This window comes from Pseudonaja textilis, chromosome 1 (genome assembly GCF_049901715.1).
Source record: "Pseudonaja textilis isolate UNSWEBS1 chromosome 1, rPseTex1.2, whole genome shotgun sequence".
NCBI lineage: Eukaryota > Metazoa > Chordata > Lepidosauria > Squamata > Elapidae > Pseudonaja > Pseudonaja textilis.
The window spans coordinates 310,441,204-310,456,819 of NC_141990.1; the positions used below are offsets into that span (position 1 = coordinate 310,441,204).

At 34.0% G+C, this 15,616-nt stretch overlaps 1 protein-coding gene across 1 annotated transcript in view; it reads left to right on the forward strand.

Moving 5' to 3' along the window:
- The window catches only part of SOS2 (SOS Ras/Rho guanine nucleotide exchange factor 2), a 34,705-nt gene that overhangs the window by 9,218 nt on the left and 9,871 nt on the right, over positions 1-15,616 (forward strand). Inside the window, exons 7-18 of the mRNA XM_026698775.2 lie at positions 807-917; positions 3,170-3,268; positions 5,226-5,353; positions 5,605-6,260; positions 6,356-6,437; positions 7,807-7,929; positions 8,820-8,923; positions 10,748-10,964; positions 12,032-12,151; positions 12,495-12,657; positions 14,039-14,156; positions 15,222-15,394. Of these exons, the coding sequence (XP_026554560.1) occupies positions 807-917; positions 3,170-3,268; positions 5,226-5,353; positions 5,605-6,260; positions 6,356-6,437; positions 7,807-7,929; positions 8,820-8,923; positions 10,748-10,964; positions 12,032-12,151; positions 12,495-12,657; positions 14,039-14,156; positions 15,222-15,394 (2,094 nt within the window). The remainder of the gene's footprint in view (positions 1-806; positions 918-3,169; positions 3,269-5,225; positions 5,354-5,604; positions 6,261-6,355; positions 6,438-7,806; positions 7,930-8,819; positions 8,924-10,747; positions 10,965-12,031; positions 12,152-12,494; positions 12,658-14,038; positions 14,157-15,221; positions 15,395-15,616) is intronic.

Consider the following 15,616-nt stretch of genomic DNA (forward strand, 5'->3'; position numbering starts at 1 on the left):
GAGCATTCCTTTGGATAGCTTGTTGATATCCCCTAAGATATATTTTCAGGCTTAATTAAACACAAGATCAATTAAACATAAATATTATCTTTAAGAAGAACCAGATTTTGATAAAATTGGGTGTAACTCAGTTTTCAAATAATATTAAAACATCGTTTGTTTATAGAAATGTCCTTGCATTGCTCTTCTTTCTTCCCTTTAATACATGAATTCATTTGTCCATTTCCTAGTTTTCAATAACTGGAATTTTCTGCTATTTAATGCCATGTTTCAAAAAACAATTTGATGAATTTTCCAACTATGATTTATCAATTCACGCTTAGCTAATGGAAAAACAAGAACTAAATAGAACTGTTGGACTATGTAATTGTTGTTTATCAACAATTGCATAGTCATTTTGATTTCTAAACTATTGATTTCTAAGCATTTCTAAACTATAGCATGTTAAGATGAACTGGGTGTTTTAAATTATCACTGGATTCATTTTCAGATGAAAGATTTCTAATTATTTGTGTTCTATATACTATACTTACAGTTGTATATTGTTTAAATGTGTTTGGATAAAGTTATCCTTCCAATATATTGGTCCAATACCTGTACTGGATTATCCTTAGGTGATTTAGATGCCCTTTTTAAAAAAAAATATTGAAAAATTAGTGCTATTTAATTTGAATGGCTCTTCATTATCCAAGTTGGATAGATGATATTCCATTAAATGTATAAAAGTAGAACTATTAAAACTTCTCTTATGTAATTAGTAGTTTCTCTAAATCACATATTTTACAATGCTTATTCTATTCTTCTAGGAACAAGCCTTTGACCCATATGAAACCTTGTCGCAGGAAATCCTTTCACCACAATATCAAGAACATTTTAATAATGTAATGGCTAAACCTGCTGTGGCCTTACACTTCCAGGTATATATACAGATTGGAAAGTTCTAACATAAAAATAAAACAGAAAAGATCTCTATCTCATTTGTTAGCAATCTTGATAGAATAATTTAAATTGTAGAATCCGGATATTGTTGAATTCCAACCCTTATTATTTCATGCCTGTATTGCTAGGATTGTAAATTTGCAATGTTGGGACGTCAAAACTGTAGATGGACAGAAGTATTCTTTTTGGAGAGTAGTGGCTTTCTCCTTATAGCACTTCCATGCACTCTATTGTTGTTCAGTGTTCTCCTGATGATGGTTTCATGAGCTCTGGCATTTGCCATTAGAAGAGATATTTTTTTTTGTTCCTTCGATATTACCTGGGTTCTTTAAGACCTCATGTAGCATTAAATACCTTGTTTGGTGTGATCTTCTTCAATCATTCCTAGGAAGGGTACAAATAGCATTAAATTGCCCCCTATGTACAGCAGATTTTGACAGCAGATTTTGTAAATAGTTTTAAAACCTTTCCCTGCCTTGCAAGCAACTATTTTTCGGATGTATTCAGAAACCTCCTTTGTTCAAGCCTTGGCACGCTTCCACATACCTGCTTTGTAAAGATCAGATTTGATAGTTAATTCCCAGAACTCTGTTCTTTAAGGCAGGACTCTCCACACTCACATCTGATTATCATTCTATTGATTGAAACATCTGATTTTAATTTTCCCTTCAAATGACTCATAATCCTAGAGGTTCATATACCTTTCCACATGCATATATGTAGCTTTGGATCAATTTCCTCAATAAATAATAAAGTATAATATTTTTTGACTAATTTAATTGGGTCCTCTTTGTTCTAGAGTAAAGCTAGTATGATTTAACGAATATTTTTGCAGAAATACTGAACATTCAAAAGGATTAACAAACTTTTAAGCACCATCATGTACACAGACATAATACAAAAAATTAGCCATATAACTTTCCACCTCTTGTTTTCTGTATTTCAGCTCTTCTGTCTAATGAAGACTCATAAGAATTTTTGAAAGCTTGCAATTAATAATTTTCCTTGGTTTAATAATGATATTTTTCCTTTCTTCAATTGAAGATTGCCTATACTGCCATATAACTGCTTTGGCTAAGGGTATACTATAGATTATATCTACGATTTATAAAGTTTGTGGTCTTCAATGGGCTATATTGTTTTCTCAAGTGTGGTATTGTCTGACAGGCAAACATTTGCTGACCCTTACCATGATTTTTTAGTTAAGATCTCAATGATTGAATTAGTCTGTACAGTTTAATTATTTATCTGTCACTGAACTAAGTTCTTGAGTACTGAATGAGTATTCCATAGAATCTCTAGAGCAGCGGTCCCAAGTTTTGTGGCACTCACACAAGAGAGAATGAAAGCTCTTTGGGGCACCACTTGTGTGAGTGGAGCTTCAAGCATGCACCGTCCCGCCTCTCATGTGGCCTGGTTCCGAATAGGCCACGGCCCTCATATACGCTTCTCTGTGCCAAAAACTTTTACAAAAGGATGGAAGGCCTGAAGCAGCATGAGATTGCTCCCCCCAAAGCCTTTCATTCATTAGCAAAAAAAAATTGGCACGAAGAGAAGCCTTTGCGGGGCATGGTCTCATGCTCCTTCAGACTCATTGAGGCTGCTTAACGCTCCGAAAATGTATTTGGTGTCCTATGCAGGCAGCTTTGGTGAATCAGCAAAGCTAAGCAGAACATGCTTGTCCCACTCAGCCTCTACTCTCACCACTCTGCTTTTGGAGTATCGGGAGTAGGCAGCTTGGCAGCCCAACTGCGGGGAGAGAGGGGAACCAGGATGTGTGAGTAGAGGGCTGGTGCACACGCATAGTTCCATTCATGCAAGAGAGAAAAGAAAGTCTTTTGGGCGCTGCATGTGCAAGTGGAGCTGAGCCTGCACACCAGCTCACCTCTCGCATGATCCAGTTCTGAATAGGCCATGGACCAGTAATAGGGACCCCTGTTCTAAAGAGACAAAATGTGGGTAATCTGTGGTTTGAAAGGTTTACTGTGTTGAAATGTTCATAAAACCTTCCTCCCATCCTATTAGATGCAATAAATTGTCCTAAAGACTTTTAATGTTAGGATGGCCTATAGGGAGGATGTTTGTCTGCCTTTCTATTTTTTTCACAAAACATATATGTCATCCTCTCACAGCTTCTAGGCTGCTCACAGTATAATTTTCAATGTCTTCTGTCTCTTCTTCCTATGACAATCATTGAAACCAGACTTACGGTAACTTTTTTTTCCTTCAGTCAATTGCTGATGGCTTTAAAGAAGCAGTACAATATGTCCTACCACGTCTCATGTTAGTTCCTGTTTATCACTGTCAGCACTATTTTGAATTGCTACAGGTGAGGTATTCTGTTTAAAATAAACTACAAGTAAATTCCATATACAAATTGAATATGCAAATATACTAAATCTGGATTAAATAAAAATGTTGCATCTGTTTCATACACCAAATTTGGTCAAATTTGGTCACATGTAAACTATTTACTATTACTGTTTTTTTTTAATAATTTTTCATTTTAGCTTGACTGGTGTTAATACTGGAGTTTAAAAAATAAAATGTGGATTTACTGTATCTGCCAGCAAGTTATAGATACATTAAAAGGACAATTACATTTTATTAATCCATTTTGTATAACAGCTAAAAGATATTCTTCCATAATCAAAATATAGATATACACAACTTGCATAACATTAGGTATAAATACATTTAAGGCAACTAACCATGGATGGATAACCAGTTGGTGGTCCATTGATAGCCATTTGAGAGTATTGAAAGGAAGCAGAAGATCTTTATAGTACATGGGTCAGGAGGAGGACAGAAGATCTCTACAGACCCCTCACATCTGGACATAAATTGCTTCAACTCCTCCCTTCAGGATGACACTACAAGGCACTGCATGCCAAAATAACGTAGTCACAGGGACAGTTATTTATCTCACACCATCAGTCTGCTAAATACATAATTCTCATAGGGTTGTCTAATGTCTGTATTTACCCGTATAGTATGGCTGTAGTATTATCATTTATCTTTCTTATTATTTTCTTTACTTCCCCCTCTTATTGGTATTGCAATAATGATGATTCTGTTGCTTTGCATGTACACGGAGAGGTCCTGCACCAGAGACAAATTCCTTGTGTGTCTCATCACACTAGGTTAATAAAGTGTTATATTCTAACTACTTGGTGCTACTTAGTTGCCTCAATTTTTGCAAAGGATGTTGTCTAAATGATCCAGGATGATATGTCCTACATTATGTAAGATAGCAGATTCATAACAATATTAAATGCAAAATATTTATGACTACTGTAAGAAATCTTGCTCTTCTTATTTCAGTGTACCAATCAGATTGAATTTTAAATTCCCTGGAATGTAGTGAATGGTTACTATGTAATTCACTTTCTTGTTGTTTCCTGATTTAAAGAAAATAAATTAGTATATAATAGATGTATACTGATATGTAATAAGAATACATTAGTACACAATGTCAGTCAGGTCTAAGAGAAATATGAACAAGGCCTTAATAATTAGTATATTAAATTTAGCATTTCTCAGAACTTTTTGTTTTCATTAAAAGTGCAAAATGTTTTGTTCTGAAATGCTTGTAGCATGAAACTTCATGATGTTTTCATATTTCAAGAGTTCTGAAATAGTTTCAAGGTTGAAATGTTCCTAAAATGTTTATATCAGCTTTTTTTGTCTTGAAAACATTTGAAGTGAAACATTTTGTGCATCCTTAACTTCTCTTTATTGTAGCTACCTTAAAATCTTATTTCCTTTTCAGTATTGTAATTGAGAATGAACTTGTAATATGTGCAAGAGAAAGTGTCCAACATTTGACTATTCAGCTTCAGAGAATGCTCTATCACTGCTGCTCAAAATTTAAATATAGAATTAGAAAAACCCATTGTATGTCTTTTGTCAGATGTCCTCTCCGATCATGGTGATTTTTAATTTATGCTTATCCACGAAAACATAGCAAAAAGTGATTAGCAACTCTGTTTGGAAATATATTCTGACACCTATTTCAATTATGCTTTTAGAAAAATTTTAAGAAGTTGTAAGTATCAACAGGATGAATTATTTGTATATGCAACTGCCTGAAATAAACACAGACTTTTATCTTTGAACTAATCATATTTGTTCACTTGAAGTGCTAAAATAATTGTTTTGTTCAGTGTGCCTGGAAATGTATTTTTAGGTTGTGTACAATTCGTATTTTGGTTACTCAGATATTTCTATAAATTCTTCTCTCCTAAATGACCTCCCTATAAAATTGAAATATTTGTTCTTTTCAGCAACTTCAAGAATGCAGTGAAGATGAAGAAGACTGTGAATGTTTAAAACAAGCCATCACAGCTCTCCTGAATCTCCAATGTAGTATGGAACGCATTTATAACAAACATTCACCTAGACGTCGGCCTGGGTAAGAAAATTAGTCATGGCATTGTTCTAGCTGCGGTTTAAAGTCTTTAGGAACATTAGCAAATATGTTGACATTTGAAGAGAAAGGCAGATAATGTCACAAAGAATTAGTGCTGTGAGTCAGCACCCTGACACTTTCTTTTCCTTCTGTTAAGGCCTTTTTACACATTTTGTTTTAAAAGTAAGCATATCTGCTTTACACAGACTACAGCTGATAACTGCCAAGTTTAATCTGATAAACTATGCTTTTAGGGAGCCTGTGTCTTGGTTCTACAACCGCCAAATAAGAAGCAAGCATCTGGCCATAAAAAAAATGAATGAGATCCAGAAAAACATTGATGGTTGGGAAGGTAAAGACATTGGTCAGTGTTGTAATGAATTTATAATGGAAGGCACACTGGCAAGAGTAGGAGCCAAGCATGAACGGCATGTATTTCTCTTTGATGGTTTAATGATCTGCTGCAAAGCCAACCATGGGCAGTCACGACTTCCAGGTTATAGCAACACAGAATACCGACTCAAAGAAAAGATTATTATGAGGAAAGTCCATATAGTTGATAAAGATGACACTTGTGAATACAAAAATGCGTTTGAGCTGGTGCCTAAGGATGAGAACAGCTTTATCTTCGCTGCCAAGTCTGCTGAAGAGAAGAACAACTGGATGGTAGCCCTGATTTCCCTCCAGTATCGCAGCACCCTAGACCGAATGTTGGATGCCGTACTATTGCACGAAGAGAATGAGCAGCCCCTGCGACTTCCCAGTCCAAGTATCTATCGTTTTGCAGTGGAAGACTCTGAGGAGAACATAGTTTTTGAGGACAATCTTCAGAGCAGGAATGGGATTCCAATCATCAAAGGTGGAACTGTGGTGAAACTCATTGAAAGACTAACTTACCACATGTATGCAGGTACCTGGATTTCCAATATAATGTTTTCATATTATCGACTTATGGGCATTATGACTTATGAAAGACTTAATTTGGAATTGTGCTTGCCTTTCTAGATCCTAATTTTGTGCGTACTTTCCTTACCACATATCGCTCCTTTTGTAAGCCACAAGAGCTCCTAAGTTTGTTAATAGAAAGGTAAATAAAAAATCTTCCCAATTCCTTTATGATGAATTTTGATCTCATAGTAAACTATCATAAAATCATATCGATAAGCTATTGTGATAATTTAAACATTGGCACATTTATTTTTGAGCAATCTATTTTAATGGCATTTCCTATCTCCTTTTTTCCAGAATTCATTACATACTTAATTATATAAAGCTTTTAGAAAGATTTACATGGTTTGGCAATATAAAGCTGAAACAGTTTGGATTCAGTTAAAAATAGATCATGAAGAAAGTCTGCTGTACAAAGATTTATTTTCTTGTAAATAATTAAACATTGCATTAATATTTGGATAATTGGTGGTATACTACTAATAATTATTTAAGTTCTGGTGGAACAGCTGGAGCAAATATTACATGCAGCATATAGTATAAACTGTAAACTGTGACAACAGTTTTCATAGTGTTTTGCCTAAGCAGAATACAAGTTTGGAATTTGATACTAGGATGAAAGGATGAAAATGGGCTTTCAGAAACAGTACAATTTCAGAATTACACTATTGCATACAGTCTATTGGAAAGATGAAGGTACAAATATTGACCTGTAACCTAAATGTTGATTGTCTCAGAATCCTTTAGATCATTTGTTTGGTTTGCAAACTTCCCGACTATGAAGAAAACAAAGACTAGCAAAATAGGTCAAAAGAAACTGAAATAATCTGAATTTTAGTAATTGTTATGTTTTATGACAAAAATGTTTTGTGAGTGAAATCATTGAATTGCCTACATTCAAGCTCAGTCCAATGACAAAGAAATTACTCTACTATAATTGGCAGCTGTATTCCATTTGTACATTACGCTGCTGATTAGGCTTCCATTACAATAGAAAAATCAGTAGTGATCAAAAATGGCATGTATCCTGTTGCTGATGTATAAAGTGGGACCCAAATCAAAGTTATTGAAGATAATTTGAACTCTTTGAAAAGAAATAGAAATACTTTATTTGATACTTACTGCTGATACAGATTAAAATATTAAAATGAATTGGATTAATAAATCCTGAACAATGTAAAGAATGCAATATTTTAAAAGAGAATTAAGATCAAACTTCTTTTAAGCATTCTGAATTTTTAAGCCTGATGACTAAAATCTTGATATCAGATGCCGAGTGCCAGGGAGTTACAGTTCTACTGGATGTATTTTATGTATCTGTTTTGTTACTGATTAGAACACTATAAAGCACTGAGAGTCTTATTGAATAAATATAAGAAAACTAAATGAAGAAATTTTTCTCTTATCCCTTGTTCAAGTTATCATCAAGAATATGTTTCCAAATCTTTCTCTTTTCTTTGTATTCTGCATCTGTTGCAACTATGTTCCAACTTCTTTGTCTTTATTAGATTTGAAATCCCTGAACCTGAACCAACTGAAGCTGATAGGCAGGCAATAGAGAAAGGAGAACAACCAATCAGTGCAGACCTTAAACGATTTCGCAAGGAATATGTCCAGCCAGTACAACTCAGGTTTGAGCTTTTATCTCCTTCATGTTTTTAACTGCATTATTAAGTGGGGGAACACCAAGGTGATCACTTCCCATGAGAAACATAAAGTTTTCTTTGCTTGAAAATAAATTATTTATATGAAAATGGGGGACTCTGAAACCTTATCTAGAGTTTATATTCTGGTTTTTTTAAATATATATATATATATATATATATATATATATATATATATACACACACACACACACACACACACACACACACACACACACATATATATATATATATATATATATATATTATTGAAATTAAAACAAAAATACATAACACTTGTAAATACAATTTAAACAGTTCAGATTATATATGAGAGCCAATTTGGCATTGTGGTTGAGACACACCAGGCTATAAACTGCGAGGCTGAATTCTAGTCCTGTCTTAGGCACAGAACCAGTTTACAAAGCTATAAAATATTTAAAGATGAAATATCTAAAAAGACTCTCTTATTTTGAAAGAAGGGCAACTATATAAATTTCAAAAATAAATATATTCCATCACATGATACTAGAACAGTTATGAAGACATAATGAGGGGAAAAAGAACTATACCACAAACAGTATACCGCAGTGGTATTATTTTCATTTATTTTGTCAAATAGCTTGTTGTAGTCTTAAATTATCCCTTTGACTAAGTATGTCTTAGATTAGATTTATTCTGGGAAGTTTACAATGTTGCATTTTATAGTTCCAACAATTCCCACAAAACTATGATCTGTCCTTTTTCTCAACTGAGGAAACTTTCAGATGCCATTTCACTTAATTATATCTATTTCACCATCAATTAGTAAATCCCAGCTTCAGTTTGTGAAAATTAAAAATAATAGGTTTTTTTCCCTCTCTCTCTTTTGCCTTAAGGGTATTGAATGTGTTTCGGCACTGGGTAGAACATCATTTTTATGACTTTGAGAGAGACCAAGAATTACTTGATAGACTGGAGACATTTATTTCCACTGTAAGAGGTATACAATTTTAGTTGATAATTTTCTTTAAATGTGAGCACTCAGCATTATTTCACAGTTATTTCTTAAATCCCAGTCCTTAGCCTTTTACTAATCTTGAATGTCCTTTGATCTGCACTTATTCATGGATCAGAAAACAACGTTAGTTCCAGTTATTATGAGACAACGTTATTATATCAATTTCCTTTTTCTGTGTACTAAGAAAGCATTACATAACTGTTCTGAATGCTTCTGCTTTTGTGCCTTGCTTCTTTCATTAAAAATTAGAGTGTGAATAACATTTCTTATCCTAATTTCATGCATTTTTAGGAAACCTATGTTCATTATTACATGTAATGAGAAGAGCCGTGTCTAAATCATTCATGCTTCCATATAGATAAATAAATGTAAAATCACACATGCTATTTTATGTAGAATATCTAATACTGTAGTAAAGCAATTCTGACATATGGATATCTGTGGAAAGATTGTTTAAATGAGCTTTGCTTATAGCCTGAAATTTAAAGTTGTTTCCATCAGAATAAAAGATATATCATTACATTTAATTTGGACTATTGCAGTCATGTAGTAGCATCCAGCTCCAGTATTTGCTATAATTTCTGGCATATCTAGGGCCATTAAATGCAGTTTGGGATTAGTATTATTGACTTTAATTTTGTGTCATAATTCTAACATAATTTTCCTGGACAATATTTTGTTGTTGAACAAGAATTCCATGGGAGGGATGTTTTAAAAAAGAAGAAATTATGTACTTGGAGTGTAGAATGTCCCTGATATCTTCACTTAGCTCAGAAATTCATCTGCTAAAGAGCTTGGGGATTAAATGCCTACCATTCCAAAGTATAGTCCTTCAATAATGGTGGTGGTTGAGAAGGCAGACAAAAAGCAGAAAGAAATGTGCAAATAAGGCATAGGAGATTTCTTTCAATAGTCTAGAACTGGCAGAATGCTGCTTTTTCTTAGCGCAAATTTAAATTCAGTGGTAGTGATTTCTTCTGATATGTTTGGGTATTAGCCTGCATATCTTATTACCCAGTATAATGCTAAATTAGAGGTCCAGCCTTGAAGGTTTTCCTTACTTTTGCAATTTAAATTCTGTTGACCTGGTTGTAAAAATTATATGTATAATATACAGTGTATTAAAACTGATTGTCACTAAAATATGAGAAGAACCTAATAATTTATCTCAAATGTCTCCTTTTACACTGCATTTTTGTGTAGAATACATTTTAAGAAGTGCATACTATATATTTGTGAAACAATTTATGTCAGATTTGATTTATAAAATATTTTCCCCAAATTTGATGTTATTTATTAATACAGGTAGTCCTCGACTTAATTAAGCCCAAAAGTTATGTTGCTAAGCAAGGCATTTGTTAAATGAGTTTTGTGCCATTTTACTACCTTTCTTGCCACATTTGTTAAGTGAATCATTGCAGTTGTTAAATTAGTAATATGGTTTTTGAGTGAATCTTGCTTCCCCATTGATTTTGCTTGTCAGAAGGTAACAAAAGGTGATCAAGTGACCCTGGAACACTGCAAGCATTATAAATATGAATTAGTTGCCAAATATCTGAATTTTGATCATGTGACCATGGGATGCTTGCAATGGTTGTAAGTGTGAAAAATTGTCGTATTAGTTTTTTCAGGGACTTTGTAACTTTGAACAATTTCTAAATGAACTGTTGTAAGCCAAGGCCACCTGTAGTGGAAGCTTGTTCTGTTTCACACTTGCTGCATGAAATAGCAATGAATTTGTGCTGTGTATTTCTGCTATTGAAAGCCTTTATACAATCTACCAGCAATGTCTGATGTGTTTTCCAGGCAAATCCATGAAGAAGTGGGTGGAATCCATTGCAAAGATTATCAGGAGGAAAAAACAAGCTCATGCAAATGGCATAAGCCATAATATAACATTTGAGAGCCCTCCCCCTCCAATTGAGTGGCATATCAGCCGTCAGCTTGAGACATTTGACCTCATGACATTGCATCCCATAGAGATTGCTCGGCAGCTAACTCTCCTGGAATCTGATCTCTACAGGTAGACCACTGTTTTGTTGGATTGACAACTCCTTCCATTGCATAAGTCAAATGGCAAAGTATTTCTTTGTTAATCAAATACATTGTGCAAAGTCAATTTGAAACATACAGTATACTATAGTACAGTATAGAGCAATATCATAATTGCAATACCAGTGCTGTCTGGCTTGATATTTATAGTACTATATAAGTAGTCCTTCAGTAATAAGCTAATGTAACATACTGATTGAAGTGTGTTAGCAATAATAGTAAACCCTGAAGTAAACAGATTTTGGTAGTAGAGGATAGATTTTGTGCCTGCAAGTTTTATCATTGATAATTTCTGTTAAAAGGATTTTAGATAGAAGCTTTGAAAAGGATTCCTGTCTGAAATTTTAGTTCTGTCCATTGGAGTACTTCATAAAGGGTGTCCTGAGTACAGTTCCTATTATCCCTTTCATTGAATCATGTTATTGGGTTAATGGTAGTTTCAGTCCATCACATCTTGAGGATAAGATAAGAGACAATGTTTGGATTCATCTTAGGATAGTTTATATGTGAAATCGATCCAGTAAGTCACTATCTCAGAAGTTGTATCTGCAGTCCATTTCCTTCAAAGTAATGTGAAAAAAGATACTGAAGTAACTTTCAGAAGTAAGAGGACTAAGTCCTGAGACAATATACTTAACATGCTTTAATTCACCTAAAATACAGCTAAATATATTTATAATTGAGCACTTGAACAATATGTTGCTATTTCTAGAAGAAAGTAAAAATAATTTACGTTCAAGCTGTGGATCCAACTTATGTTTACTATTTTATTTTTTGAGTGATGTAAAAGTCAAACAAATAGGGTAGCTACATTTATTATCATTTAAAAAATGACCACTTGGAATGACAGTTGTATGCCATTATATTGCTTAGCAAGTAAAAAGTGAAGAACCTATAGCATTTACACAGATTATTACACTGTAATTTCATTAAATGCAATGCTTGGAGCACTTTTCTATATATTATACTCTAACTACTGTGTACATCTGCACCTTCCTACACACCCAGTCTTTTTTTCTTTTTTCTTTTCTGTACCAGGGCTGTCCAGCCTTCAGAACTTGTTGGGAGTGTGTGGACAAAAGAAGATAAAGAAATTAATTCTCCAAATCTACTGAAAATGATTCGCCATACAACAAATCTTACACTTTGGTTTGAAAAGTGAGTAAAATCAAGATATGCAATTTGTATCCGCTAAAGAGCCAGAATTTGCACAGAATAGAGTGACATAGAGGAGGAACCATGTTTGCCAGGGGTTGAAAAGGAATGCCCATTAAGTTAAGCTAAAGATGGGGCAGATTTGTAGTGGAAAGTTTGAAGAAAGTTAAACAAAAAGAAAATAATTCTTTCAGAAATAGGTGCTTAATAAATGAAAATATGATGATATTCATACAGTACATCTGAATTAATGTTGGGGGTGAGGCAAAACAAGAATATGACCATAGTTTTAAAATAGCATCCAACAAGCCCCTTTACTGTTTTTTTTCTCCTTTTTCTAAATTAGGTGTATAGTAGAAATGGAAAACTTTGAAGAGCGAGTGGCTGTGTTAAGCAGGATTATAGAAATCTTGCAGGTTTTCCAGGATTTAAATAATTTCAATGGAGTTCTTGAAATAGTCAGTGCAATGAATTCGGTCTCCGTGTACAGATTAGACCACACCTTTGAAGTAAGTCTTGGTGACTGACCAATAATCAAAGTGTGACCATTGGTTTTAAACTACAGTTGTTTCATCCTAATGGCAGCTGCAGTTCAATACAAATGTGAATAACATGGTGAGAATTATTTCCCAAACTGTTTCTGATAATCTGTGTTAATTTATAATTTCTTATAATTATATTTATATTGATTAATTTATAATTTATAATTTCCAGGGTGGATACCAAAGAAGGAGAAGACCAAGAAAGACTCTATTAAAGATCATATCTTTAATAAAGCTTAGAAAATATTTATTAAGAAATAGCCCATAAATATTTACAGTGTCAGCAGGTTATGACCTCAATCAGCCAGATGAACCCTAACTGCAGGGAAGGTTAATCTCTCACAAGGAAGCTGGGAAAAAGGGACAACTCTTACAGTGCTTCTTTGAGCTCCTCCCAGTCCCCCACCCTTTGAAATCCTCACCTTAGCTCTGGGCTAATTAGCAAGGAAAAATCAATGTCTGTGTTTACACTCATTGGAAAGGAAGAGATTACAAGAGAGTAAGCAAGCACACAGTGGGGAATACACTTTGAAAGTATGTGTATTGATGCCATCAGGCTTGACATGCTCCTTGCCAGACCACTTAAGGATATAAAAGGAAGCCTTTGGGATCAAATTAATTAGGATCATGCCCATTTCAAATAGCAGTGCAAGCTGGGTCTGGGTGCTAATTAACTAATCAAGGTTGCAGAGCTGAGGTAACTTGCAAGTAGCATCTTTGCCTACACACAAAGAAAAGCAGCATAGGAAGACAGCTTATCCAAGCAATCTCTCCTTTGGAAGAAAAGAAATTCTGGGAAGGAGGGAAAGGAATAAGAAAATAGAAAAAAACAAGCTATGTACAAGGCATTGGATAAAATAACGCTTTCTTTGTTTGTCAACTTTGCATCTCTTTGTATAGGACCTTAGCGCATATTTCATATCATGTCACATCACAATATAGTATAATAAACCATGATGAGATTTGGGGGGGGGGGGGTTAAATAAGGTTTCCAATCTGTGATAATGTAAAGTAAATCCTAGCTCAATGTTCATTGTTCCATTTTACTCTGTGTTTACCAATTATTGAATTATTTTGCATTATACTTAAAGAAAAAATGTACATTTTACTTTACTTTACTACAGCCATTTATTTCTATCCTTAAAACATGCATTTTAATAACAAAAAAGAGAATATATAGCAACCAAGATGATTATGTGTAAGGCATTTGGACAGCAAAGACAAGTAATACTGAGAAATTATATAGAACAGAGATGTGAAGATTTCACAATTTCTGGTCAGCACTAAATATTACACAGATATGTCCTACAATATCAAAATGTGGACTTTTTTCCCTATCTAATATCAGGCACTTCAAGAAAGAAAGAAGAAAATTTTAGATGAAGCAGTAGAATTAAGTCAAGATCACTTTAAAAAATATCTTGCTAAACTCAAATCAATCAATCCACCATGTGTGCCTTTCTTTGGTAAGTTACTCAACAGAGACTGAACAAATGACTGCTTCTTATATTCTGGTTAATTCATAAATGGTTTGGGAAATTATGACATTCTTTTTAGGGTATTTTGCAGTATCTTTTGAGAGCGTTCTTTTCTGCTGAATATTTTTCTTTCCTTTACTAATTTTTGTATGAAAATCAAAATGTATTTAGATTTGAAATGATAGCTGAAATTGCCTCAGAGTATGGTTCCAAAGAAGTACCATGCTAACTAAATTTATTTAGTATGCCATCAAATGCTATCTATTTTTGCACATTTCAGCCCACTTTGGGGGAGGGGATCTAAGGATATAACATATTACTGGAAGGCATACTAGAAGTTAGCAAGCTTATTACTTAATGGTCCAAAATGATTTAGTGATGTGGCTTCTCTGAGGTTTCACTGAGTTAATTTTGTCAGGAAATTGAGTCATTCTTAAATTATGGTTGATCCAACAGAAGGTAGTTTTTTCTTTTCATTTGCTGCTACTTGGAGTTGGGACAGCAAAACTTTCACTTCCCTCTCACCCTTCAGAAATGTATCAAACGTTTTCTCAGGCTTGGGTGAAAATGTGTAGGGTCTGAAGGGGAATCTTTGTGTCTTTTTCTAATGAACAGGCATGGGTACAATAGTATGTCTCACTGTAAAATGTGCTATAAATGTGCTATAAATTGTGTTCATAACGTGTTATTTTACATTCTGACTTGATAGGGGTTGCATGTGACTTACGAGGAATCTTGCCCCTTATTTATGATTGGTTTTGATAATTTATTACACAGTGCAACAACCCATGAAAATAGGTTGAGTTATTAGCTGGATGCAACAAATTAAAAAAAAAAACACTTCCCTAAAATTTCCTTTGAGTTTTCATAATCTGAAATGTCAACTTCTTCTGCTAGATGTTCTAAAGCTGAAAAAGGTAATGCAATAATTAATGTATAGTTATCATTTAAGGCTAATTTTTCTAAAGGAAGCGTCCCTCTTATGGTCATAAATGAAAAAGAAGGCATGGGTGTGAAGAAACTAATAACCTTTTGTCCTTTCTCTCTATGTAGGGATATACTTAACAAATATTCTAAAGACAGAAGAAGGGAATCCTGACTTCCTAAAAAGACAAGGGAAAGGACTGATCAACTTTAGTAAACGGAGGAAGGTGGCTGAAATCACAGGAGAAATCCAACAGTATCAGAACCAACCTTACTGTTTATGCATCGAACCAGACATCCGGGTAATTGGACAGCACTGCAAGAGATAGTTCCCTCTGGATTTGATAAGATGACAAATTGTATTTGTGTACTTTACTGATAACTAAGCCATGAGTATAATGCAGCTGCAAAAAAGACAAATGCTATCCTAGGGTGCATTAATGCGGACAAAGTGGGCAGGTCACCGAAAATTTTCCACATTGCTGTCCCAAGTTCTGAGCACTACGTTTCATAACAGACAGCAA